Genomic DNA, 27,958 nt, shown 5'->3' with positions numbered 1-27,958 from the left:
GGAAGACAGGAAGTGAGAGAGAAACATTGATGTGAGAGAGAAACATCCATCGGTTGCCTCCTGCACGCAACCCAACCAGGGATCAAACCCCCAACCTGGGTATGTGCCCTGACCCTGAATCAAACCGACGACCTTTCAATGTACAGGACAAAGCTCAACCAACTGAGCCACCCCGGCCAGGGCCAGTTGGCATTAGAGAAAGGCCACTCAGGCAGCCTTCGGAGAGTGTGTTGGAAGCAGAGAGACAGCTGGCTGCTGAAAAACGGCCCAGATAGAGCACATATTTTGCAAAAATATGACAATAGGTGAATTCTTTTCATCTGCAAAGAGATGCTACAAATCCACATGAAAAAGACAAGTAGAAACATAGGCAAAGAACATGAGCAGCCAGCTCATAGAAAAGGAAATACAAATGGCTTTTCAACACATAAAAGTCTCAACTTCATCATATGAGAGAAACAAACGTTACATTTATTATCAGGATGTGACATGTTTTTCACCCATCAGTTGGCAAAGGTCACCGTTTTGACAATAGCTATGTTGGGAGGAGGGGGAACTGACCCTCTCACCTTGTTGGCGGGACTGAAAATTGGTCCAGTCTCTTTGGAGGGCAATTTGACATAGCGATTGCAGTTTAATATGCATGTACCCTTTGACCTAGCAATTCGACTATAGGACACACTCATTCCTATATAGAAAGATGCATGTGCAAGAACATCCCTGAAGGACTGTATGTAGCAACAGAAAGCTGGAAACAACCTAAAAGCATCAACTGGGACCAGTTCCGTAAACTCAAGTGTTGTAAGTAATTGCAGTGCGTCATATAGCGGCATGCCGTGATGCCAATAAAAAACTGAGCCAGCCTGCACATACGCATCCTGCAACGATGTCCAAGAAACAGTGTTAAGTGAAAAAAGCAGACTGCAGGTCAGTGTGCAAAAGGAGGAAAGGGGTATCACTCACGTGTGAGGATTCTTGCACATGTGGGGCTGGCTTGGAAAGGACACGCAAACCCAGAAACTGTATTTGCCTCTGGGAACAGACTGAGGATTGAGGGACAGGCGTGAATAGAAAATGACTTGTCAATGTATGTCGTTCTGTGCTGTTGGCTATATATATACATACACATATGCATTACCCTCACGTGTGCACTGTGTGTGTGTGTGTGTGTGTGTGTGTGTGTAGCCATTGCATGTTTTAAAAAACAATCAAAGCAACAAGATGCCAAGTGGCTGAGTGTCCTTCCCAGGCGTGGTTCTCATTTTTACCCAGGCTCCTTGAAGAATGAATTTCCATGAAGGTGAGTTTTCCAGATATACCACCAGACTCAAAACTCTTCAAAAGCTTTTTTTAAAAAGGAAAGTTATGTAAACTGCATGACAGTCTTCCAGATTTTAGTACGTGGAGACTGCGGAACGTGGGGACACTCCCGGCTGCCCTGAAGCAAGGGGCTCTGAGCCCTGCGCCAAGGCCCCTCTCTGCCCGGACGAGGCTTGTGTCCTTTCCCCGCAGCAGGTGCCACTTCGCATGGGGCGTGTGAGCACAGAGGAAGTGTCGTCCCTGGACCCTGCGTGGAGCCAGGAGCCCTGGCATTGGGGCAGGAGGCTCTGGTGTCGTGGCTCTATGGGGGCCTGGGCCATGCTGACCTGCAATAATAATGTGTTCGGCTGCTTCCCTCTCCATGCTGTCCCACCAGGGCCCCTACGGTGGCCTCGGCTGTAGAAGGGGAGCAAGCCACCCGCCTCACCGCCATTGCCACAGAGCCCCTGACAGGTGTCCAAACTCCAGGGACACATCCCTCCCATTCCTAAGGGTGACTTTCCCCTGTAGATGAAGGTGGGGGTTTTTCCAAACACCTCCCTCCAGCTGCCCCGGGGTCTCCCAGGTTCCTTGAGGCAACATTTAGCTTCCCAGGCCAACATTAGCCATCAGGGAAGGAAAAATTAAAAGAAGCCCCTTTCTCACCAATTGTCCCAAAATGAATAAGCTTTGTCCATCCTGGTGGACTTGCTGTCAAACATTATCACACAGAACAAAATCATCAATACTTTGCGGCCGTTTATATAAATGAGACTGTTAGCAACACTCAGCTTCATTTTATTATTGCATTTTACAAAGTTACCAAGACAACTAAGGCCGAATGATGGAACCTCGACTTTATGCGCCATGAAAATTTAATAAAGAATTTTAAAAAGCCGGTAAGAGGCAGGAGCAGCCTAGCAAGCAGCAAAGCCCCCCACGGAGGGAGGAGGCTCGAGCACCAGACCCTCTGGCCAGACCGCAGGGAGCCACGAGGTGGGCAGAGGACTCCCTGGCTCCCTCTTTCCTTCCCTCAGCAGACATTTATTAAGATGCTTTCCCGGTGCCAGGTCCCAAGCCAGGCTCCTCACACTCATGATGGCATGGTCTCCCCCGTAGAGGCCAGGACGAGGGCAAAGAGGTGAAGTCCCTGGTCACTTAGTGAGAGTGACAGACAGCAAAACCCAGCCCCTCCCTCGCCCTTCCCACCATGACCCAGGGCCTCCTCTGGGATTCTCAGCCCTCGTCTTCCCCACTCGGAAGGGAGAGCATCCCGCTGATTTCGTTCACTGTCCAGCTCCTGGCCTGGCCTCTGCGGCCGGGAGGGACCCGGGGAAGCTGGCAGGTCCCGGTGGCCTGAGACGAGGGTGCTGGTTGAACCTCAGGAAACGCCTCCGCGTGGGAGCAAGCATTTCCGCGAGCTCTTGGTGGGCTCATGTGTTACCCCCGGTGCACCGAGCCCCGTTCTCTGCTCCCGACATGAGACTCAGAGGCCAATGGTCAGAAACGAGAAGAACATCAGTCATTTTGTCATTTTATACCAAAGCTCAGTGGTGTTCAGCATGCGTATGTGCATGTATGTGCGCGCGCGCGCGTGTGTGTGTGTGTGTGTGTGTGTGCGCGCGCGTGTGTGTACCGTATGCACAAGCACTGGGCCTTTCTAGTTACATACAAATCAAGACTTTTGGTTACTAGAGATGGAGGTAATTGAATATGTTGACTGTTCTGCAAAGCTCCTTTGTCCCCGGGTACAGAAAACAATGTGAACGTATCCCAAGAGGGAGAAATCCATATGCCACGCGGGGAAATGTCCCTCACATCCATCAAACCAAGCAGGAGATTGGCAGAAGGCTCCATCAAGGAGAGGCGGGTCTGCGGTGAGTTCACACCCTGCAGAGAGGACCGGGCTCCCAGAGGGGACAGGGCGCCGTTTCTGAGCTTCCAGGGAAGACGCTCAGATGCCCAGCATCTCAAGCCCAATTCTCAACTGCAGGGCCATTAATCAAGACATTAAAACAATTAAGCTATTCTGCCCTGATACTCCGCCAATCACAAGGCAAACGCCAGGTGCCAGGGGAGCAGCAGAGGCCATTTCTCAGCCCGGGGATGTCTTCGTGTGGGAGGATGGGGGGAGGCACTGAGGGAGCGGGCGGCTGCCGTGTCTGTCTAGATGGATTACAACGTTCAAGAAGGAACCTTTCCCTCCTCCCCACCCAACCCCCCCACACCTGGCTTACACGAGAGCCCGTCTGAAGACAACACAGCATTGGGCAGCACTTTGTTTTACGAAACACCTTCTATGTGTACCATCCTTTCCATCCTTCATTCTGCGTTCCCAGAGATCAAGTGAGAGAGGCCTGTGCCCCCTCACGAGGCTCAGGGACCCAGAGCCCTTGGATGCACATGGCCTACAGAGCCCTTCTGGGGGCTCAGCAAGAAGAGGTCAGACCAGACAGCCCTGAGCTGAGCCCCCAGCCTCTCCCAGCCTCTCTGAGACGCGGGCTTCCACATCTGGGAAATGGGCCCAAACCCTCTCCCTGCTGGGTTGCACAGCTATGGTGCCGAGAAAGGAGCATGGGGTTTGGGGCCAGGGGACCTCCCTAGGAGTCCAGGCTCAGCCACGAGGCCTTGCACATTAGTCCCCATATGTGAAGAGACGGTGATGAGAACCCCTATCCTTTGCTGGGCTGAGGGGGACTGAATGAGAAGGGGCTGTATAAGTGCTTTGTAAACTGTGCTGTGTTGAACTGATGTCAAATTCGGTGGGAAGGGAGCTGGTTCTAGAAAAGGCACAGAGCGCCATTCTGAGTGGGCTCCTCCGCAGCAGGTCCTACCACCCCACCCCACTGTCAGCACTCTCGTGGAGATCATCTGATTTGACCCACCCCACCCCTGCGCAATGGCAGGCTGCTGCGGAGCAGGAGAGACAGCGGACATGGACCACCCAGGGGCCGGCATGAACCCTGCCCCTGCCTGCCCCTGAAAGAACTCACTGCTTGGTGGGAGCAATGCTGTGATGCCACAGGGCAGGTGTGATAATAATGAAGGAACTTCCCAGGTTCTCACAGGTTTAGGAGGGTGTGGTTCATTCTGTTTAGGGGATTTGCATGGGGGACATTTGAGCTTGACCTTGAAAGAGAAATGTTTCCATTGGACAGAGAGAGAGGGGACAGCAAATGCAAGGACAGGCGAGCACAGAGTGGGCCCGCACCCTGTGGCCTTCCCATCGTGGTAAGAACCAGAATGTTCTCTTCCCACATGGTGAAAACAGATACAAAGACAAAAAACAGTAAGATACTTAGGAATAAACCTAACCAAGGAGGTAAAAGACATGTACTCGGAAAACTACAGGACACTGAAAAAAGAGATTGAGGAAGATTTAAACAAGTGGAAGAATATACAGTATTCATGGATTGGTAGAATCAACATCATTAAAAGGTCCATACTACCCAAAGCAATCTATAGATTCAATGCAATCCCCATTAAAATACCAATGGCAAATTTCACAGACCTAGAACAAACTATCCAAAAATTTATATGGAACCAAAAAAGACCCCGAATAGCTGCAGCAATCCTGAGAAAGAAGAACAAAGTAGGAGGGATCTCAATACCAGATATCAAGTTATACTACAAAGCCACTATACTAAAAACCTGGTACTGGCACAAGAACAGGCATATAGATTAATGGAACATAACAGAGAATCCAGAAATTGACCCAAGCCTTATGCTCAATTAATATTTGACAAAGGAGGCAAGAGCATACAATGGAGTCAAGACAGTCTCTTCAACAAATGGTGTTGGGAAAATTGGGCAGATACATGCAAAAAAATAAAACTAGACCACCAACTTATACCATACACAAAAATAAACTCAAAATGGATAACAGACTTAAATGTAAGACATGAAACCATAAAAATATTAGAAGAAACCATAGGCAGCAAAATCTCAGACAGCTATCGAAGCAATATGTTTACGGATACATCTCCTAGGGCCATGGTCAGCAAACTGCGGCTCGAGAGCCACATGCGGCTCTTTGGCCCCTTGAGTGTGGCTCTTCCACAAAATACCACGGCCTGGGGGAGTCTATTTTGAAGAAGTGGCATTAGAAGAAGTTTAAGTTTAAAAAATTTGGCTCTCAAAAGAAATTTCAATCGTTGTACTGTTGATATTTGGCTCTGTTGACTAATGAGTTTGCCGACCACTGTCCCAGGGCAAAGGAAACCAAAGAGAAAAAAATGGGGCTACATGAAAATAAAAAGCTTCTGCACAGCAAAAAAACCATCAACAAAACAACAAGAGAGCCCAATAAGGGGTTAATCTCCAAAATATACAGGGAACTCATACAACTTAACAAAAGGAAGACAAACAATCCAATTAAAGAATGGGCAAAGGACCTAAATAGACACTTTTCGAAAGAGGACATACAGAAGGTCAAGAGGCATATGAAAAAGTCACTAATCATTGGAGAGATGCAGACCAAAACGACAAGGAGATATCACCCCACACCTGTCAGAATGGCTATCATCAACAAATCAACAAACTACAAGTGTTGGAGAGGTTGTGGAAAAAGGGAACCCTAGTTCACTGCTGGTGGGAATGCAGACTGTATGGAAAACAGTATGGAGTTTCTTTAAAAAATTAAAATTGAAACTGCCATTTGACCCATTGATCCCACTTCTAGGAATGTATCCTAAGACACCCAAACACTAATCAGAAAGAATATATGCACCCCTATGTTCATAGCAGAGCTATTGCCAAGAGTTGGAAACAGCCTAAGTGCCCATCAGCAGATGAGTGAAAAAACAAAACAAAACTGGGGTACATTTACATAATGGATATGTGGCAATAAAAAAAGAAAAAAACTCTTACCATTTGCAACAGCATGGATGGACTTGGAGTATTATGCTGAACAAAATAAGCCAGTCAGAGAAAGGTAAGTATCACATGATCTCACTCATATGTGGAATCTAATGAACCAAATAAACTGATGATCAAAAATAGACCCAGAGACATAGAAGCATGAACAGACTATTGAACCTCAGCGGGAAGGCAGGTGGGTGAGAAGAGATCAACCAATAAACTTGTATGCCTATAAGCATAACCCGTGGACACAGACAATGGGGTGGTGAGGCCCTGGGGGAGGGGTGGGGGCAGAAGGGAGTGGGCTAGAAGAGGTTAATGGGGAAAAAGAAGTACCTATGTAATACTTCCAACAATAAAGATTAAAAAACAACAACAGATACAAAGAGCAGTGGGAGCACGGGGTCTGGGCAGGGCGCCTGAGCTGTGGGCCAGGAGTGGATCTAGGGTGTTTTAGGAAGAAAGAGGTTAGATTATGAGGGGCCTTGAGTGCTGGCATCAAGGGCTGGGGCTTCATCGGGGAAGGGATGAGGGTTGGTTGGAGTAGGGGTTCCTGTGGTCAGCCTGTGGTTCTCCGAGTTCCTTCCATCTGAGGGATGGAGGATGGATTGAGGGGTGGAGAGGCAGGAGACAGATGAATTCCGGGTGAGAGATGATGAGGTCTGAGCTAGGGAGAGTGGACAGAGCCCCAGGGAGACAGGGGAAGGAGGCATGTTTAGGAGATGGAGGTGCCGTCTCCAGAGGCCCTGCTAACAGCTGCACTGGACCCAACGCGCAGTTACAAGCACCTTCTGCTGCCCTGTTCTGGCCAGGCCGCGGTGCCGCGGCGACATCACCCATGCCCAGTGATGCACGCACCCCAAACAAGGCAGGAGAGCCCGTGCTGGAGGCTGCCCTCCAGGGACTCAGCCAGGGGAACAGTGAGGGCCGGTGGCTGGACAGTCTGCGGGAATCAGCTGGAGGGAGGGGGGAGGGGAGGCCGGTGGAGGCGAGGGCCTTCTTGAGACGGGCTTATCCCACAGGCAAGCACAGGGCTGGGCTCTGGCCTGGGCTCCGGGTCCAGCCTCTCTGCTAGGAGGAAGGAGATGTCTGCTTTGGCTATCGCTTCAGTCACACCCTGCAAAACCGGCGCCAGTTACCAGCAGGGTGAACACGGTGGGGCTTCCGTTAGACACTGAAGAGGTGGGACGGTCTCCCATCACTCACTCTGGCAATGGAGTGGCCTCTGATCAACAGCATCGGGAAAACAGGGCCCGTCCATCAGGCCTCCTGTAAACCAGCGGCCTCATTTCCCTAATACCCCATGGGGCGTGGGGGGCGGGGCTTACTCTGCTGTGTCTGCAGGGATGGGGACCCTTCTAGATCTAGACCCTGACCCTGGCGGAGCAGCCTGTGCTCTGAGGAGCAGGAGGGAGGAGGCCGCAGGACAGGGCGTTGCCTGGGAGCGTATGCAGGGGAAGCAGGTGTCATTCTTGGAGAGAATGGCTGGCGGGAAGGAGGGTCCTGCTGTAAAATAACTGGCTAAGAGTGGGCAGGATGTTGATTAACAACCTTCTCTTTGGGTTTAGAGACTTTCCTGGGAGGCTGAGTGCAAGTTGCTGGGGACGGTGTGCGGCTCTGTGCTGCCTCACCTGCTCCAGTGGGCCTGAGCGAAGGGGACTCCGGAGACAGGGCGGGGTGTGGGAGGGGAAGACAAGGACAGCCGAGGAGGCGGAGGACAGACGTGCTGGTCCGGGGCACACTCCTGCCCACAGGACCCTCCTCCTTGCCCTTCCTCTCTGAGCATTTCCCGAGCCTCCTGTGTGCCAGGCACTGTGCTGATGCCCTCAGACCTGGCATCCTCCTGACTCGGAGTGCGATGTCAGCTCTTCCCAGGGCTGCCAGGACGCATGAAAGGGGACCCTCTGAGCAAGGGCCACATTAACCCAAATCCAACAACGCTGTGGGGAGCGTGACTCTGCAAGGGCAGCCTCCGCCACGTGTTGTGGGTGGGCCCTAGGTCCGCACTTGCCCGTGGCCATACCCACAATGCCCCTGTGGCTTCCCCTCTGAGAGGAGGGGACACAGGTGGAGACAGGAGGGGAGCCCACTCTTGTGCAAGGAGCTCCCCTTTTCCTCGCACCACCTCTGGCACCTGGGTCTGGCCTCATGTTCCTCCTCCTCCTAACCCTCACCCGGTCTTGTCTCCTCCCCTCAGGAGCCTCCTCCTCTCACCCAGGATGCCCAGCACACAGGAGCCCTGGGCAGTGCTGGCCACACAGAGAGCACCCCAAACGGGGAGGGCTTCAGTCAGAGGCCATACAACCATGGGACTCCTGCCTTGGGGTCAAGGTCAAACAAAATCAGGCAAAATGACCCCTGTGGCTCCTGCCAGCTTGAAGACTTGAGGAGCCGTAGTTAGTGACTTCTTAGTTAATTATTTCTTAATTAATAACAAACTGAACACTGCAGCAAAAGGCAAGCTAATGAAATAAATGAGGCTAATCTGTTAACTACACCAATGTAGCACATGATCGGATGGGAGAGTCTCGGGTATTTCCACTCCATCCCGCAGAGCGGAGACAGGAAGTAGGCATGATGCTTCCGGGCTTCAGCCAATGCTCCCTCTGGGCCCGCAGACCCAGGACTCGGCTGCCTCATGTCCCTTCCTCACCACAGCGCAGTCTGGGGCCGTTGGTGCCCCAAACACAACAGTTTCACCCCCGCTGTCGCTTCCAATGAGCTCAGACTAGGAGATGCCACCTGTCGCCTTTGGGATGTCATATGTCCACTGTGACTTGTAAACAGGTTTACCACCACGAGGCACCGGGAGGAAGGTGGGCGCGAGTCAGTCGGCCTCCCGAAGCGCAGGACCCATAGCTCGCAGAGTCCCGGCAGGAATCCCAGCAGCCGGCGTTCCTCCACGTGGGGAGCCCAGGGCCTCTCTCCAGCCCTGAAGGGCTTGCTTGTTCCGGGAGGACAGAGTGGCCCTCAGGACAGGGCGCGTGGGGACTGGGAGAGCTTGCCTGTGCCGGGTGGGAGGTGGCCCTCCGCCAGCGGGGCAGCCGGGGTGACTTCCTGGGGCATGCCACCGTGAGGGGGCCGGCTCCCCAACCTGCCACTCCGGCCACACACCAGACGCTTTTCATCCAGCAGGGACAGGTGGTATTCACACAGGTCGATCAGCGAGGCCACCTGCTGGTGCAGGGGCAGCATCTTGAACTTCCTCTGAGCCAGGTAAAAGAAAGCCTCTACGAAGGCCTGCAGGCACATCCCTGTGGGGAAGAGACCAGTGTTAGCAGGTGTGCGACAGCTGCCCCGACTCCAATCGCTAGCGCTTCCCACCAGAGTTCCCATTCTGGAAATGCAACAGGGCTCAATCACAGGCGCCTACCCACCACACGCCCAGCTGGGCATATACAACCCTTGGCAGATTCAATCCTTTAAGCAACCCTATGCAGTAGGTTTAATTAGCCCTATTTTACAGATGAGAAAACTGAGTCTCAGAGAGGTGGGGAGACCTGGGCCAAGTCCTCTGGGTAGGAAGTGGTGGAGTTGGGATTTAAGCCTAGTCCAAAGCTGTAGCCCTCTGCACCACCAAAAAAATGTTCCTGTTAAAAGCCAGGCCCTGACTTTGATTCCACCAGACCGGAGACAGTTACTCAGGTCAGCCCAATCTGATGGCAATGTTTCACATCTGGATAGAGGTGCTGGCTTTGTGGGTGTATTTGTCAAAAGTCATCAACTTGGACCTTAAGATGTGTGCATTTGGCTGTATGTAAATTTTACCTCATAGAGTAAAATACAACTGACCCCTTCTCTCTACCCAAAACTATATTCTGCATCGTATTAACAGTAGTCCCCTCTGTGCTCCTGGAATATCCTTTCTTACTTCTTGGGATCTGAGCTCAAAACCACTTGCTCAGAGACCTTCCCTGGCTCCCAGCTTAGACCCGGCCCCACAGCTGCCCCGGCCCCCCTACACTTCCCTTTGGAGCGCACACCACAGCTTGCCCAGTGCTCGTCTGTGTGGCTCTTTGACACTCTGTCTTCCTTGCTGGCTCTGAGCCCCAGCTCACCACTGCACCTCCAGTCCCAGGCACCCAAAGGTGCTCCATATCGTCATGCTGAATGAATGAACGAGTTGGTTCTAGGCACTTTACAGACATTATCACTAATCCTTACAACACCTTTCCGAGGCTAGTATTATGCCCCACCTTACAGACGAGGAAACTGACTCAGAAAGGTTGAGTAACTTCCTTAAGGTCACACAGCAGAGAACAGTGGCCTGAAAATTCAAACTTTAACTCCCAATTTGTTTAACTAAGTTGTGCGGTATGAAGGGTTCTCAGGCTTCCCAATGGCCAAGTGAAAATGAACCCATGACCCAAATTCATGGGATTCCCTGGGCTCCTTGGGGAAGGTGACACAGGCTGGACCGAATCTGGTCTGAGGTGGTGCCCAAGACCCTGCAGTGCCTGAGGTGAGGCTGGCTCTGCCTCTGCCGGCCCACACCTTCCCAGGGGCCTTGCTTCTGGCTCAGAGGCATTCTTCACCCACTTCTGCCACCACAGGTGGAGCCAGGCCTGGAGTTTGTAAATACTGGGGTCTATGTGGACCCTGGGATCTGAGAGCTCTTTCCCTTGGGAACTTGAGCTGAGCAAAGTTGTTCTGTCTCTTTCCAAGTCCACCAAGGCTTCTTTGCTCGGCTTCTTTTGACTCCAGATGCGCTGCAAGTCCCCTGCTCTGCTTGGCCCTGACAGGAGGAGTTGACAATGGGAACAATAACCCTGGTGAAAACCCTGTAACGCACACAGAGGGCTGGTGGGACAGAGAGGCAGGGAATCAAGAGGCAGACGCTTCCTAATCACCGAGTCCGGGGCCAGGGCTCTCCTAGGATGTGCCTGCCTGCGCGTGTGTGTCACTGTAGGTGGGAGAGTCAGGCGCATGCAGAGTGGAAGAGGTCGCGATCCAGTGCCGTCCCAGCCCCGAACTTGCCTGCTTGTGATCTAAGCAGCACTACCCAAGGTGTGGTCTGCAGCCTGGTGCCATGTCCGGGAACTGCGTGTCCTGGCCCTGACAAGATAAGGAGCTCGGGCCCGAATGTAAGTCCCCCTTCTCATCAATCACCTGTTTAGTTCAGCTGGCAGCATCTTGAGGCACGTTTCCCAACAAAGGCGGCAGCACGTGTTTGCATGCTGGCTCAGCCTCTTGATCGGGACTGTGAGGAGCAGTGCGTGGACGGCGCCTGTGAGCAGCTCGAGTCCATACAGCCCTCCCCAGCTTCAACATGCATCCCGGGCACCACAATCCTGTCAAAACGCAGATCTGAGGTGGTGCCTGAGACCCTGCATTCCTGACAAGCTCCCATGATGCCTGGCTGCTGGCCCTCAGAACACACTCTGAGCAGCAAGGGCTGAGCGCCTGCTACTCAGCAAATATTTGTTTCCTCCCCTTAATCGAAGGCAGACAGTGATTAGAGCTATAATGCACAGAAAAAATACACTGAGGACCTTTCCCGGGGAAAAATGCATGGCTAAATGATTTGGAAGAAATTCTAAAATGAGAAATGTGGTTTAATGTTATACTAGGTTTGCTTGTCTATATTTTCTGTAGTAAACACATATGAATTCTAAAATAGGCCATGGAAAGAGGGGGTGCAAGGGCCGCTGCTTTTAATTATGAGCTCTTTGCTACTATTTAAATTAGAAGTTATGCACTTGTATTACTTTGAAAAAAAAATACAATGTAAGCTTTCTGCATATATGTTCTACTTTGACATCTATTAACTAATACACATGTGGAAAATAGACGAGGAAGTAAAGAGGAAAGGGACGTCATTGAAGTTGGAGGTCAGGTGCCGGCAGTTTGGCTCTGGTGAGGTCTCTCTTCCCGGCCTGCAGTCGGCCACCTCTCACTGTGTCCTCAATGGCAGAGAGTGAGCCAGCTCTCTGGTCTCTCTTCTTATATGGACACAGTCCCATCAGATCAGTGCCCCAACCTTATGACCTCATTTCACCTCCATTACTTCCTTAGAGGCCTGTCTCCAAATACAGTCACATTGGGGTTAGGGTTTCAACATATGGACTTGGCAGGGACACAATCAAGCCCACAGCACCCCAGCATGCTCAGCTCTGTTAAGGTGCACCCCAGCACCTGGGGACACTCTCCTACCACTAGCCAAGTCTCTAAAATGACCTGAGCCACTCATCAGAAATATAACTAATCCTACCCTCTTCCCTGCCCCCTAAGACCCCTCGCAGCTCTGATCAGAGTTGGAAGCATGTCTTTGGTAACATTGCTTTAGTGACCCATTACAGTAAAAGTAATGAAAGGAAACAATAACAGTGAATGTTTATTGAGCCCTCATTAAGTGCATGGCCCTGGGCTAAGTGTGGTTATTTAACTTAATTCCACAGAAACCGTATGAAGCAGGTAGGTGGAAGCATCAAACTCAAACCCGTTTCGCATTAGAGGTCCAAGTCACACACAGCTGAGAGGCGGCAGACCCCAGGTCCACTATCTTGACTCTTTACTCCACGGCTGCAAGGAGGGTTAATTCCAGTTGCTGAGAAGAAAGAAGAGACGCCCGCCTTGCAGCAAGTGAGGGACGGCCTCCTCCTCTGTGGGCTGCCAGCAGCCAGGCGCAGTCGGTCTGCCAGGCTCTGCACAAGGCTGTCCCCACCTGCCTCCCACGCCCCAAGATAAGCTGTTGAGTATTTTTTTGAAACTCCATTTGGGCTGACGGATGTCGCTGGAGAAAGCGGCCTTTGAAACGTTCCAGTTGTAGCCGTACGCACGTCTCTCACCCAGACGGCCACTTGGATATTGGGATGCGGCCCCTGACAGAAGATGGCCTCATTCTGTCAATCCGGCAGCGGAGGGCGGGCCCACAGGCTCCTCTGGCTCCAGTCCTCCCCCCTGCACTCCCAGGGAGGGGTCCTGCACCCGGCTTAGTGACAGCCCTGGTGGCTGCTCTCTGATAATCCCATCGTCTATTTTGGGGCTTAAGGATGGAAACAAGAATAATACCTGCGAGTGCACAGCACTTGCCAATTTATAAAGAACATCCGTTTCCTTATCTGGCCCTCAGAGCAATGCTTGGAAGACGATGCTCCTGCAAGTGCTCCCCATCTACCGTTGAGGAAAACACCCAGACCGGCAAGCAGCTTGTCATGGCCCCCCACGTGGGTGAGGCAGCACTTACACCCACGCCCATCCGACTCCCAGGCCCAGCCATTTGCCTATGGCACGCGCTTGCCTACATCGGACACCCACGAACCATCTTCTAGTTCACAGGGCACATTTGCATGTGAGATAATTAAATCACTGTGGGCTGCCAGAGACACTGCCCCAGACTGGCTAGGAGATGTTTCTTTTCCTCTGGACACACTGAGCTCCTTGCTAGGACTTCGGTTTCACGGTGCTAGTGAGCTGGGCGAGGGCAACTTTTCCCAGTCCGTTCTCTCTCCCAGCCCTTCAATCTCCTTCCCATTACTCACCCAGAATAGACGTTTCTGTCTCACAGTGCGATCCTAAATGTGTAAGTACACAGCCTTCCGTTTGGAAGCGTCGGTAGGAAATAAAGCTGAGCGATCTTGACTAGAATTAGCTCAGTGATTCCTCTCCGTGCGGTGGAATGTTCCCCACAAGAGCGATCTGTGAAGGCGGCGTGACTCCGGGTGGTTAATCACCAGCTTCCCAGTCCGCTCACCACTCCTGGGCACCCCCAGCCTGGCTCCCGGTCTGCTGCCGCACGGGCCCCAGACATCACTTGGGTCTCTCCAGGCCTGTGTGTGTGTGTGTGTGTGTGTGTGTGTGTGTGTGTGTGTGTGTGTGTAGGGGGTGGTGTCTCGAGGAACTGCACAGGGACAGCAAACCTGGGCATTCCCGGTGAGGTGGCATTCAGGTCTGTCGAACAGTGACTGGCAGTCAGACGGGCTGGGCTGGGTCCCAACTCTGCTACTAACTAGCTGTCTAGTCTCTAGTGAGTCCTGTCACCTCTCAAGGTCTCTGTTTCTTTGCCTGTAAAGTGGGGACTGTACTGTCTGCCCCTTTTACAAGGCACTGCCCAGAAAAGCTCAATACATGCTTCAAAATAGCAGGGGCGCCGCTGCCCGTCACCCCCACTCTGATGCTGCACCCTCCCCTCACAGCGACCGACCACAGTGCTCTCAGGACACTGGTTTACCCTTCCATGCAGGGAGCTGGCTGCTTGTCTCCACACGTGACTGTGGCGAGGCCTGGGGGCCTTTGCCTCCCTCTCCAGCTCTCACAGAGCGGCTCTCAACAAGTGTTTGCAGGATGAATGAGCCCACGGACTGGGCCACAGGAGGAAACCCTGCAGGGAGGTCAGGTCTTTGCGCCTGTGCACTGCGTGGCTTTGAGCAGTTACCTCCAGCGCCTGGCCTCACTTCTCCCCTCTGTAAAATGAGCGGCAGCCTGGGCAATTTCTCTGGATTCCAGAAGCACTGGGATGATGGCAGCTACGGAATGTTTTAAAAATGGTAACTAAAATCACACACCACATTTACTGAGGACGCTCTGCCCGCCAGGACTCTTACGGTGCATTTTCCCTGTGCATGCTCATTTAATCTCACAGCAACCCAAGCAGCCCAGCCACTTGCCCAAGGTCACACTTCCCTCGCCCAAGGTCACACTTCCCTTGCCCAAGGTCACACTGTTGGGAGAGTGGTGGGGCTGAGAGCCAACACTGCTCCACATGGCCCCTCCCCACACCAGGCGGGAACCTCCTCTCACAGCCCATCGTTCCAGAGAAGAAAGGGAGAGCTCGGCACGGAAGTCACATTCTCACAGTCATAGTGTTTAAGTGTCAACTTTGTCCTTGGCTAGATGGAAAAACTAATAAGGGTCAGGAAGGAACCGTAAACAGACTTTGCAGAAAACCATTACCCTCCCCACCCCCGGGGCCTGCAGCACCAATAACAAACATAATCAAAGATGAAGGCAGCTGTTCCATCATTTCATTGACCACAGGTCACACCATTGCCCCAGACTGCCCCAGAGGTCCAGTCCCATTCAGCGTCACCCCTGATTCCACACAGCATGGACACAAGTCCCTAAGTCATGATCTGGGAAGACAGTCTTAGGACTGGTCACCACTTCCTGCAACTTCTTCGTGCTATTCCAGACCCTTCTTGTGTGATTAATGGCTCCAACGGGACCTTCTGAGGCTCAACACTCACTCCTCAGCAAGTGCTCAAAATCCCTGGCTCGGAAAGGACTTTGAAGATCTGCAATCCAGACCTTACATGATAATAACACCAAAAACAACAAGAATGAATAAGAGCAGCTGGCATATGGCGCATGCTTAGTACATACCAGGCACTGTGGCGAGCTCTTTGGGACCCTCTCAGGTAATCCTCTAAACGCAATCTGGGTGGTAGGTGCATTTAGGATCCCATTCCACCTTTGGTTGTTCACCTGTGTTTAATGACATATCGAAGCTTTGCTCTTGTCTTGGTTGGCCCTGCAGGCTTCTGGGGTGCTGGGAGGTAGAGACGTTCCCCCGAGTCCGAGACTGGAGGTGGTGGTGGGATTTGAACCTAAGCTCTGTGAGTCTGCCCTCCCAGTGTCAGGTTTACTCAGAGAGGCGGGGAAGAAGCCGTAAATCGTGAGTCGGCAAAACTGATTCTAGCACTATTTGTCTAGCTTCCCGTACTTTCCCTGTGAGATTCGCAGCCGAGGTTGCCCTCCCTGACACTGCAAACAACGGTCATCTAGCCCACACGTGGCCATCTCCAGTGTGGGGTGCCCAGCACGTCCCCAGGAGGCCCCTTCTCGCTGTGTGTGCTCTACCTCGGAGCTGACGTGTGCAAAGCCTCCCCACTGGGCTGCTTTCCCATAGAGCAAATCTCACGCTTCCCCACAATGGCCTGGCTCTGCAGGATTTGTAAGGCAGCAGCCGATGATTAATACCACCTGACCACCTGTCAGGTGGATGTGGGGGTGGGGTAGGGGGATGCAAGCCCTTGTGTGGAAGGGAAGGGGACACAGGGAGGGGAGAGAGGGCTGTGGAACTGGGGAGTGGAGTGTTAGAATGCAAAGGAGAAGCCTGGAATTGCCTGGGAGAGGCAGGCAAGCGTACAGAGCCCTAAGGAAGGAGAGGCAGGTGGTCTGGAGTTAGTGCCTGCTGCCCCTGCTCCTCAGTCTCTTCCCTTCTCCTGGATCGTGCCCATCAGCCATCAGATACCCTGGGTCTTGCATTGTTGAAGAGGCGGCCTTGACAGGGCATCTCACTGGGCATTCGATCACTGCTCCCTGATGAGCCAAATTTCCCAGAAAGATGCTGCCACTCCGCTGCTCCACGGCCTTCCTCCTGCTCACTGGGGGGACATTCGACCGCTTTTGCCAAAAGACTGGGAACTGTCCCTTCCCTTCCTCTTAGCTCGCTCTCTCCTCAGCATTTGTTAATGTACGTGGACACCTCCCTTCTTGAAAAATTCTCTTCTCGCTCTGACACCCCACTGGCCTGCTTTTCTTTGTATCTTCCTGGGAACTCCGGCTCAGGCTCACCTGTCCTCTGCTGGCTTCTCTCTGCTTCACCTGGCCCGGGCCCAGCTGCTCTTCTCTCCTGCTGTCCTTCATTGCCTAGGCTTTAAATAGCCATGCCTCCCGTCCTTATCTCCAGGCCAGACTGCTCCCCCGCTGACCCCCTAACTGTGATATCTCATTAGCATCTCTAAAAGCCCCTTAGAAATAGATTTCATGGTCTTCCCTTCCGAATCCTACTCTTCCTTAAATCCTACCCATTTCAATAAATAAAACCCTTGCTTAAGCCAGAAGTCCAAGAACCATGCTGAAACTCCTCCCCCAACATCTGGAGTACTTCACACCCTTGCTCTCCATCTCCACCGTCACCACCACACCCATCCACAGCGGGAGAGGCCATCCCTCCCCTGGGCTCCCTCGCAGCCTCCTGGCAGGTGTCCCTGCGTCCAGCCTGCCCCCTTCCTACCAGCACCCAGAGCACCTTTTAGAAGCAAGAACCAAGCCGGGGATTCTCCTGCTTTAAGCTGCCCCACAACACTCGGAACACAATCCATATTCGGTAACCCGCTCTGAGCCTGCTTCTGCAGCGCTCCAAACCCAGTGCACCCCCTTGTCCTGAGTGCCCCTATGTTTAATGTCTTGCCCCCTCGCCCTGCTGTCTTTCATCTCCTAGAAGGTGCCACACACTTTCCCAGCTGGGGCTCTTGTCCCGGGCCGTCCCTCTGCCAGACACCCTTTCCCTGGTCTCCACCCAGTTTGCACTTAGATCTCAGCTCCCTGATCCACCTCCTAATATAAATCAGGCCTTCTCTGCTATTCTCCTTAAAAACAGTTATTTTATTTCAAAGAATTCATCACATTTATTTTTGTGTTTCTGTGTTTAGTGTCTGTCCATCTCTGCTCCTAGACTGTCAGGGGCCTGGGGCCTGGGTACTGGTCACTGCACATCCCATCACTACTAGTACCTGCCATGTGGTCAGCCTCACTGAACATCAGCTGACTAACTGAACATCAGCTGACTAACTGAATGAAATCGATCTGTGTAGCTCATGGCACGTGGTAGGTGTTTGACAAATGTCAATTCTCTCCTCCCTTCCCTGCTTGGGTCACTGACGGATTTTGTGAGCAAGCCTTCAGCATCCATTTAGGATAGAACCTGACTCTGTATCACAGAGGCCTAAGGTCAAACCCAGGATCTGCTAGGGGACTTTGGCTCTTTTTGGGAGCCTCAACTCTTACCTACCCTGCCTGGCTCTTATTGGAGGGGGAAAGTGAGGGAGGTTTCATAGAGGGAAGGGGCCCCACCTGGTGTCCAGCCCATGGAAGATGCCCTGTAAATGTGACCTTTCTCCACTGTCTTTAAGCCATCAGAGGGGCTAAGCCTGGCAGAGAAACCATCTGCTGCTGGGGACAGAGGCTCAGAATCTCCATCCACTGCAGCTGTTCTTCGTTTCTCAAATAGTCCAGTTGGGGGCAGTTAGACCACCTTCTCAGCCAGCAAAGACAGCGCTGCCTGGCTCCCTCTGCCTGCCCCAGTGAACTGGCTGGGCCTTCTGGGACTCACAGGAGACCAGTCAGGAGCCCTGGAGGTGGACTGAGCCCTGTCCTCAGGAGAGACCCCTTTTAGGAGCTCTGAGGAACCGGCCTGTCACTTGGAGAGGTGAGGGGAGACAGATCAGTGTCAAAAATAAGACAGAGAGGTGGGTTTCAACTTGACTCACATTAAGAATGTCACTTTAGAGTACAAATGAGAGAAGAGAAATGCTCTTTTATGCGGGAGTTTATTTTTGTCACTTTGTCAGCGAGAAATTGCAGCCCTGAGGGCATTGGAGCTGCACAGAATTACCCAAAACATTAACATGCAAATTGCCTTCTTTAGAGAAGGTAATTTTATTAGTGCAGGAAAACGTTCCTCTCCCTGTACTCACTTCAGGAGCAGGGGGCTGTCTGGGTAGGGGCGAGGGGACCACTGCAAACCGAGTTAGGGAGAGTTCTGAGCTTGGTGAGGATTCTATTACCTCCTCTACTTGGGACCATGTGAGGAACACACTACAGTGCCACCGCTGGTTACCAGGTGCACCGAGTGTAGTGGGCAAGTGACTCGTTCAAGATCACATAGCATCAATGGCAGAAGAAGGGGTAGAGTTGAGGTCGTGCGACCCGTGTTAACCAGGTGAGCAACAGGGAACCCTTAGGGGTCCAGGAAATAGCTACTCGGAGAATAAAGGGCCCAATGTGCCAGGAACCCACAGAGCACGGAAGAGGGCATGACTGACAGGAAGGAGGGAGAGGGGCCTGGAAGCTTCACAAAGGTCTCACATGTGAGCACTGTCCAGGCCATCAAGATAGGGAATGGCATGGCAGGCAGGGCGATGTGCCTGACCAGAGGCATAGATGGCAGCGTGTTGGCCTGGCCAGAGAGGCCTGTGGCTGCTGCACAGGGTGTGTGGGAGGAGAGTGGGGCGCGGCTGGGGGCTGGGGTGGCAGAGGGTGGGCAGGAGGCTGGCCAGGCCAATCTCAAGGCTGAAGAACTCTGATTTTATCCTGCAGGGCCTGTTCAGAACAGAACCACGTTCCTTTGAGACTTCAGGAGGGAGCGGGTGTCCCAGGCCCTGGAGTGCCAAAGCGACAGAAGGTTGTATGAGGCTGCGCTTATATAAGCTTGCTCCTCCCTTCACAGACGCAATTTGTGGGGAAGTGTGGGCAGAGATACCCACCTACTACCGAGAAAAAAGCACCTCAGTCACGTAAGGTCTCATGAACAGTCCAGGTGTGCTCCCTTTCCCAGCAGGCTGCCATCCTGTGCCCTGAGCTGGGCGGCAGCTGCTTCTTATGACTGTGGTGGGGCACAGGGAACTGCTCCCACAGCTCTGGGGACTGCCTTTTAGGGAAGCATTTCAAGTACACATGGAGCTGTTGTGGAGATACTCAAGGGGTATACTCTATCTCAGGGTTTCTCGGCCTCAACCCCTTTCAGATTTGAGGCCAGAGGACTCTATTGTGGGGTTTGCCCTGTACATTACACAATGTTTTGCAGCATCCCTGGCCTCTACTCACTAGATTCTAATAGCAACCTCCTTCCGCAGTTGTGACAACCAAAAATGTCCCATAGGGAAGGGGCAAAATTGCCCCCAGTTGAGAACCACTGATTTATCTAGACCTCAGGGAATACATGGAGGTCAAGGACACCCAGCCATGGAAGTCTCCCAAGTCCTCCAGTGGGATGCTGGGCACTCCAAGGGCATGACCCTACTTTCTCTTCTCTCCATGGGACGAAGGATGAGCAGAGTGTAGTTTTCATCACAAACGTGTATGCTGGCTATCTAAAAAAGAAATGTGTGATTTACTTCTTAGAAAGATCTAGAAACAGAGCAGGGAGGGAAGGTAGAAAGCCAATGAAAAGCAGGTGGTTCTCCCATTAACTCGCCAGGGTCTCAGAGTTCCTCATCTGTGAAGTATGGGCATTGGAATAAATGATCTCTAAGGCCTTTCTGGTTGTAAATACTACAATTTTGTGGCAGTAAGATGAACACACATCAGAGAATGCTACCAGTGAATACTGGAGTTGGCCCCATGAGAGAGATGGTGAACTATGGGCTGGGTAAGGCTCTGTCTTGGCTAAATTGACCATCTACTTGACTAGAGACAGCAACCTGATCAGATAGCTCATGAGGTTCTCACTTCATTCTCAGGTTAAATGACTAAACCCAGATTTCACCAGGGATTCCATGGAAAATCTCTGAAAGCGTTTGTATGATGAACACTTCTGGAATGCTTGTGATTTGTGCAGCTTTTCACAGGCCATTAGAATTTAAAGACAAAGAATTGCGGTTCAGAAACACTTCTAAAGTCACAGTCCAGGAAGAATCTGATTTAATTACAAGGTTATAAAGTGTTTTCTCTCCGCAGTACTCTACCACCACATCAGTAGGGCTCCAATATAACAACAGTGGATTACAACTGAGTGGGCTGCATGACAAAGACTCTATTTAAAAAGGAGTTTTTGGGAAACCCAAAGGCAAGAGGGAGAGAAAATAAACCAAGGAAACAAAAGCCTCTGGCACCCACGGCTGCAGTGAACATTAAGTACAGCCCAGCTTCCAGCCAGGTTAACATAAAGCCTCACATTAAAAGCCTGATTGCCTTAGTTTTGAGTAGGTACCAGATATATCAAGTCCAGCTTTCAACAAAAAGTTACAAGGCCTGCTAAAAGACAAGAATAAGCATGGTCTGAAGAGACAAAGTGAGCATCAGAACTGGACTCACATACGATAAAGATATTAGAATATTATCTAATGGGAAATTCAAAATAAAGATAAATAATGTGTTAAGGACTCTAATGAGGAAAATAGGCAATGTTCAAGAACAGATGGGTAATGTAGGTAAGAGATTAAAACACTAAGGAAGAATCAAAAGCAAATGCTAGAAATAAAAACACCATAAAAGAAATGAAGAATGCCCACAATGGACTTGCCAGTAGACTGGACATGGCCAGAGAAAGAATCAGTCAGGCTGGAAATATGTCAATAGAAACATCACACATTGAACTGCAAAGAGAAAAAAGAATGCAAGAAAGGAGAATGTCCAGGAACAGTGGGACAATGACAAAAGGTGTTATATACTTGTAATGGGAATACCAGAAGGAGAAGAAAGGAGACAGATTATATGAACTAATAATGGCTGAGAAGTTTCCAAAATTAATGACAGACCCAGAAAAGGAATAAATGAAGGCAAAATAGAATCTTTTAATTTTTCTTATTCTTCATTGATCTAATAGGTTACTGTTCAAATTAATAATAGCAACAATGTACTAGGTGATAATATTTTAGGAATAAGTGAAATAAATACTATCAACATTGTGAGGGGCAGGAGGGAACAAATGGGAATAGTTTTATCATAAGACACCTGCACTTTCTATGAAATGACATAGTGTTATTTAAAAATGGATTTATTATAGTTGGAAAAGTGCATTGTAAACGCTAGGACAACTGAATTAAAAAAAGAAATATAATTGATATGTTAAAAAAGAAAAATAATGAAATCATATAAAATGCTCACTTAAAACCAGAGATGGCAGAAAAGAAGGGAAGATTGAAAAAAAAGCAATGAACAAGTGCAACAAGTAGAAAGCAGTTGTAAACATGGTAGCTATTAACCCAACTATATCAATTATTACTTTAAATGTGAATGGTTTAAATATATCAATTAAAAGACAAAAATTATTTTTTAATTGGGGTGGATAAAAAACAAAACAAAGCCGAAACCGGTTTGGCTCAGTGGATAGAGCGTCGGCCCGCGGACTGAAAGGTCCCAGGTTTGATTCCGGTCAAGGGCATGTACCTTGGTTGCGGTAAGAGATTAAAACACTAAGGAAGAATCAAAAGCACACACCAGTAGGGGGTGTGCAGGAGGCAGCTGATCGATGTTTCTCTCTCATTGATGTTTCTAACTCTCTATCCCTCTCCCTTCCTCTCTGTAGAAAATCAATAAAATATATTAAAAAAAAAAACACAAAAACAAAACAAAACTCAACTACATGTTGCTTATAAGAAACCTACCTTAAACACAGACATAGATTAAAAAGTAAAGAGATGGAGAAAGACAGATCATGCTAACATCAGCCAAAAAGCAAGTTGGAGTCACTTTTTCATTTCAGATAAAGCAGACTGCAAAACAAGGAAAATTATCTGGGATAAAGATGGGCATTACATAATAATCGAGGGTCAAAATACATATAAAATTGATAGAACTGCACAGAAAATAGACAAATCCACTCTCATAGTTAGAGATTTCAACACCCCTCCATCAGTAATTGACAGATCCAGCAGGCAGAAAATCGGTAAGGAGATAGCTGAAATGAATGGCACCATCAATCAACTGGATCTAATTGACATTTCTAAAACACTTCATCCAACTAGAGCAGAATACATATGGAACATTCACAAGACACTACATTCTGGGCCATAAAACACACCTTAACAAATTTAATAGAATAAAAATCTCAGTTTGTTCTCCTACCACAATGCAATTAAACTAGAGCTCAACAACAGAAAGTGAACGGGAAAGTCCCAAAGTATTTGGAGATTAAGTAGTATATGTCTAAACAACATATGGGTCAAAAATAAGTCTCAAGATAAATCTTAAAATATTTTGAACTAAATAAATATAAAAATAGAACTTACTGAATTTTGTGGGATGCAGTGAAAGCAGTGCTTAGAGGGAAATTTATAGCATTGAATGCATATATTAGACAAGATAAAATATCTAAAATCAATCATCTGAACTTCCACCTTAGGAAACTAGAAAAAGAAGAGCAAATTAAATCCAAAGTAGGCAGAAGAAAAGAAATAATAAAAATTAGAGTATAAATCAATGACGTTAAAAACAGGAACTCAATAGAGAAAATGAATTAACAGAAAAGGTGGGTCTCTGAAAAGATCAATAATTAATGTGTTAAGGACTAATTAGTCAGGCAACCCAAGAAATAAAAAAAGAAGATTTACTAGACTATTAATTAGTAATTTAAAATTACTAACATCAGAAATAAAAGAGATAATCACTCCTGATCCCGTGAACATTAAAAAGATAATAAAGGAATATTATGAATAACTCTATGCCCACAAATTTGGTAACTTAAGATTAAATGGTCCAATTTTTTGAGAGATACAATTTACTAAAACTCACACAAGGAGAAACAGATAATCTGAATAGGCTTATGTATCCATTAAAGAAATTGAATGAACAATTAATAACTTTCCAAAAAAGAAAGCACTAAGCCCTGATGGCTTCACTGATAAATTCTACCCAATATTTAAGAAAGAAACAGTACAAATTCTCTGCAATCTCTTCCAGAGTACAGAAGCAGAGGGGAACACATTCTAATTCATTTCATAAGGCCAGCATACGCTAATATCAGAACCAAATAATGGCATTTCCAGAAAGGAAAACTATAGATCAATATCTCTTATAAACACAAAGCCAAAATCCTCAACAAAATGTTAGCAAATTGAACCAAACAATGTATAAAAATAATTCTACACCATGCCGAGGCTGGTTTGGCTCAGTGGATAGAGCGTCGGCCTGCGGACTGAAGGGTCCCGGGTTCGATTCCGGTCAGGGGCATGTACCTTGGTTGCGGGCACATCCCCAGTAGGGGGCGTGCAGGAGGCAGCTGGTCGATGTTTCTCTCTCATCGATGTTTCTAGCTTTCTATCCCTCTCTCTTCCTCACTGTAATAAATCAATAAAATATATAAAAAAATAATAATAATTCTACACCATAAGCAGGGGGGTTTGTTCTAGGCATGCAAGGCTGCCTGAACATTCAAAAGTCAAATGATGTAATCTTTCACAACAACAGGCTGAAGAAGAAAAATCATAGGACCACATTGATGGATGCAAGAAAAGCGTTTGACAAAATTCAACACCCAATCATGATTTTAAAGCAGGAACCAACCAACCAAACAACAAAAATACCTCTCAGCAAACTAGGAATGGGGGAACTCCTCCACTTGATAGAGAATATCTATAACACACTATACACACTTGTTAGATTGGCCAAATCAAAAAACCTGATAATACCATGTGCTGACAGGATGTGAAGCAACAGGAACTCGCAATGATTCCTGTGGGAATATGAAATGATAAGGCCACTTTGAAGACTGGCAATTTCTTAAAAAGCTAACCATAGTTTTAACATACAATCCAGCAATCATGTTTCTAGGTATTTGCCCGCATTTGTTTAAAATTTATGTTCACCCAAATCCTGCAAATGAGATGTTTATAGTAGCTTTTTTCATAATCGCCAAAAATCAGAAGCAACCAAGATGTCCTTCAGTAGGTGAATGGATTAAAAAACTGTAGTGCATCCATCCCATGGACTATGGTTCAGAGACACCAAACAGAGCTCTGCCCAACGCTTAGGGATGCCCCAATCACCGAATTGGGCTCTTGGGCCTGGGGACATTTTTGGATTGACATGGTCCTTCCACTGTCAGGAGCTTGTGACTATTGTCACTTCGCAGACAGCATAGGACGGATCTCAGGACCCAGTGCCAGCTCTGCCCCCAAGCACCTCTTTACCCCTCTGAGCCTTGGTTTCCTCCTCCCTAAATGGAGTCCTGCGGGTAAGACTGAGCCCACGGGAGTATGAGCAAATGGACTGGAAAACTGTTTTGTAATCTGTAAACCATACGCACATGCCAGGAACAACTATGGTGGTTAAAACAAAGAGAAAAAGAGCTCCCGTTTACTTCCTTACTTACTAAATCCTTACAGCAAGGCAAGGTGGATGTCACCCGTTCTACTTTAAGAGAAACTGCAGCTGCTAGAGCTGAAGTGCCCCCTCTTGGGGCTCCCAGAGGGAGATGCGGGGTATTGAACAGCCTGTCTGCCTCTGTTGCTCATGCTTTTCCCACAACACTCCATACTGCCGCCGCTATTCCGCAAGATCTGGAAAGGGTAAGCAGCAAGTCTGAGAAAAGGGGACTGCTGCATAAAAAACCATTCCTGTTTTCTTCTTCTCTTTTTAGGGTCCTGAGACCAGACAGTGGGCGGGGCTCCTGGTCCCTGCATCCGGGAGGTGAGGAGAGGATGATGAAGAGCAGGCGCTGGCCTGTCGAAGGGGCTGTGGTGTGAACACTGGGCTCCTGGAGGTCCTCACTAAGGGAAAGCGGAATTACAGAAAGCGCGGCCTGCCGCTAACGGCTGAGAAGTGTCTGTGCGAGGGAGAGGGAGCTGGCGTTTCTCTTGGCTCACTTGCTTTTATTAAAATAATTCTGACACTGACTATTTGGTAAGCGTGTAGGGCGCACATCCAGAGAGGCCCATCTGACTCCAAGATGATTTCAAGGCTGAAGAATGTCACTTGTGCCAGACACTTCGTGTGAGGCGCTGCGTGCAACCTGCCTAGTTTATCCATGGTCCCCGAATTTCAGAGGGAGGGGGGCGTCCATGTATGTGCATAAGCGAGGCTGTGCTAAACATTCCAAGTAAAAATACTTTCAAATATTTCAGTACCTAGTTAACCAAATACATTTCAGTGGGGCTCATTCCAGCTAATGAAAATATAGGAGGCAGGTGATCTGAAGTCCACTGAGGAAATTTGGGGAGAAACAGTAACACGACTCAGGCACCCACAGGATCAGCTCATTGTCGGGGTCTAATGCCTCCTCCACTGGACTTGGGTTTGCTGCACACCCACTGTGCCAGGCAGAGCGCCAGGCCTGAGGGGGCAATCGTTCTTATTCATGGAGGTTAGTCCAGCTTAAGGGGCAGGTACCACACTCTCATTTCAGTGTTGAATTAGCACCGTGATCTGTGTGGTCAAGGAGCAGGGCTGGATGCTGTTGGAGCCATGGGAAGGGGGACCAGCCCAGCTGGAGGGCTGAGGAAGGCTCCTGGAGGCGACAGTGTGTGCAAGGGGCGGGGTTTCCTGCACAGCCGAGTGCCTGCAGTGGAGGACCTCCAAGGTGGCCGGCCACCTGGCGGGAGCAAGCGTGTGTGGGGCTACTGATGGCCCGTGAGTGGGAAGGGGTCCAGTCTGCCAGGCCCCCACTCACTGAGCTGGAGTCATGAGACCAGTGACTGCAGGCAGCTGGTGGTCGGCTCTGAATTGAGAGGTGATGTAGAAGAGGGCTGGTGGCCAACACGGTCATCCCAGGGCAGTCAGCAAGTGCCCACCAGTGTGAGAGCGGACATACGGAGGAATGGTAAAGACTGGTCTTCCGAGACCACGGCAGGACCAAAGAGAGACTGGTCCTGGCTGTTCAGGCCTGCAGCCCTGAGGCCTCCTCGCTGCGTGTCCTGCTGCATATACCAGCCTTCCCGGCCCTCTCAGTCCCCACCGCCCCCACTTGCCTGAGCTGGACCCAGGGGTTCCTGTCCTCAGCCACACACAGTAGGTCAAAGGGGCAGCCTGGCACTAGGCTGTTACAGCAACAGTCCAGGCCAAGGCGGGAGGGCAGTCTTGGAGAGAGAGGTGAGGCGGGCCCAGCACTCTGTCGGGCACCAAGGGATGTCTGTTGCCACCTGTTCCATCCCTCTCCCAGGCTGTGAGCATCTCAAGGCAGGCACTTCTTCCTGTTTGCTCCCAACACCTGCAGGCGCCTGGCATGAGTAAGTGTCCAGGATGCATTTCCTCAGAGGGGTGCAGTGAGAGTAACAGGATAACAACAGTAGCAGCCCCCGCTTACTGAGCGTTCCCTGCGGCAGACCCTGCTCTGAGTGCTTCCCGCGCCTTGTCTCGCTTCATCCATGTCAATGATTTCATGATCAGCTCCACTTCACAGAGGGCGAGCAAGGCTCAGAGGAAGGTACACAACTTGCAGAGGCTACATAGGGAGCAAGTCATGGAGCCCAGGTTCGAAGGCAGGCATGGCGGCTCCCAGAGCCCCGGGCTTTGGTTATATTGCCAGTCAAACCGAGGCAGCCCCAGGAGGGAGGGCACGGAGCTCAGGCGTTCTTTAAGCAGTGGAGGAAATATTTCTTATTCGGTCAAAGCGTCTATCAGACATTAAGCCATTTCACTCTTAGATTTCTCTCCGTGAACAAGGGATGTGTATATGTGCTCATGTGTGCTGTGCATGCATACAGGTGTCCCTCACTCATGTTCACATGGGTGGTGGTGGTGGGGGGACTCTCCAGTCTACTTTTTCTTGCTTTGCAATCTTGTTCCCTTGGTTACTTGGAGGGACCTTTAGCTTGTATCTTAAAACAGCAAAACATCTGGCTACAAAGTGAACACAGTTGTTAGGGGGCAGAAGCCCCAAGACATTGGTCCTGTGTCAGATGCCCAGGTGCTGGGCTCACATGTCCCCTTTGCAAGTGAGATGTTTGTCTCTCAACCAGAACACCGCCGACCCCTCCTTTCATTGCCCGATCTGAATGCTGTCCTCGTCTCTCAACAGAGAAGTGAGAGGCCACTCTGGGAAGAGTTGAGAGCAGAGTCTCAATGATGAGGAGCAGCTCGTGAGCACAATTTACATGAAGTAACTTCAACTTCACTGACAGACTCATTTCTTCATTTGATGCTGTGCAACCAGAGGCTCCCACACCCCAGTTGTGCTGATAATGCCCTCAGTTGGATTCCTGTGTTTTGCTAGAAATGCTAAAATTGGAAGTTGAAATCTTTAATTTTTTAAAATGACAATTACACTGGCCTGTTGGGGAATGTGAGGTTGCGTATTACTAAATTCCATCAACTCCTGAACAGTCACTGACAGTCTTACAGGCAGGAAGGCAGCCTGCCGAGGGACCATGAGCACCGGATGCAGGGGAGGGTCCCTTGGGTGGGAGCGGCGGGGAATGGG

General features: G+C 50.0%; 1 protein-coding gene across 1 annotated transcript in view; it reads right to left on the bottom strand.

Annotated features, from left to right (window-relative positions):
• Positions 1 to 8,622: 8,622 nt before the first annotated feature.
• The window catches only part of TTLL11 (tubulin tyrosine ligase like 11), a 183,152-nt gene continuing 163,816 nt past the window's right edge, over positions 8,623 to 27,958 (bottom strand). Inside the window, exon 9 of the mRNA XM_054727447.1 lies at positions 8,623 to 9,413. Coding sequence (XP_054583422.1) covers positions 9,130 to 9,413 — 284 coding nt within the window. The 3' untranslated portion in view covers positions 8,623 to 9,129. The remainder of the gene's footprint in view (positions 9,414 to 27,958) is intronic.

This window comes from Eptesicus fuscus, chromosome 15 (genome assembly GCF_027574615.1).
Source record: "Eptesicus fuscus isolate TK198812 chromosome 15, DD_ASM_mEF_20220401, whole genome shotgun sequence".
NCBI lineage: Eukaryota > Metazoa > Chordata > Mammalia > Chiroptera > Vespertilionidae > Eptesicus > Eptesicus fuscus.
This window is presented reverse-complemented; position numbering and strand designations above follow the sequence as displayed.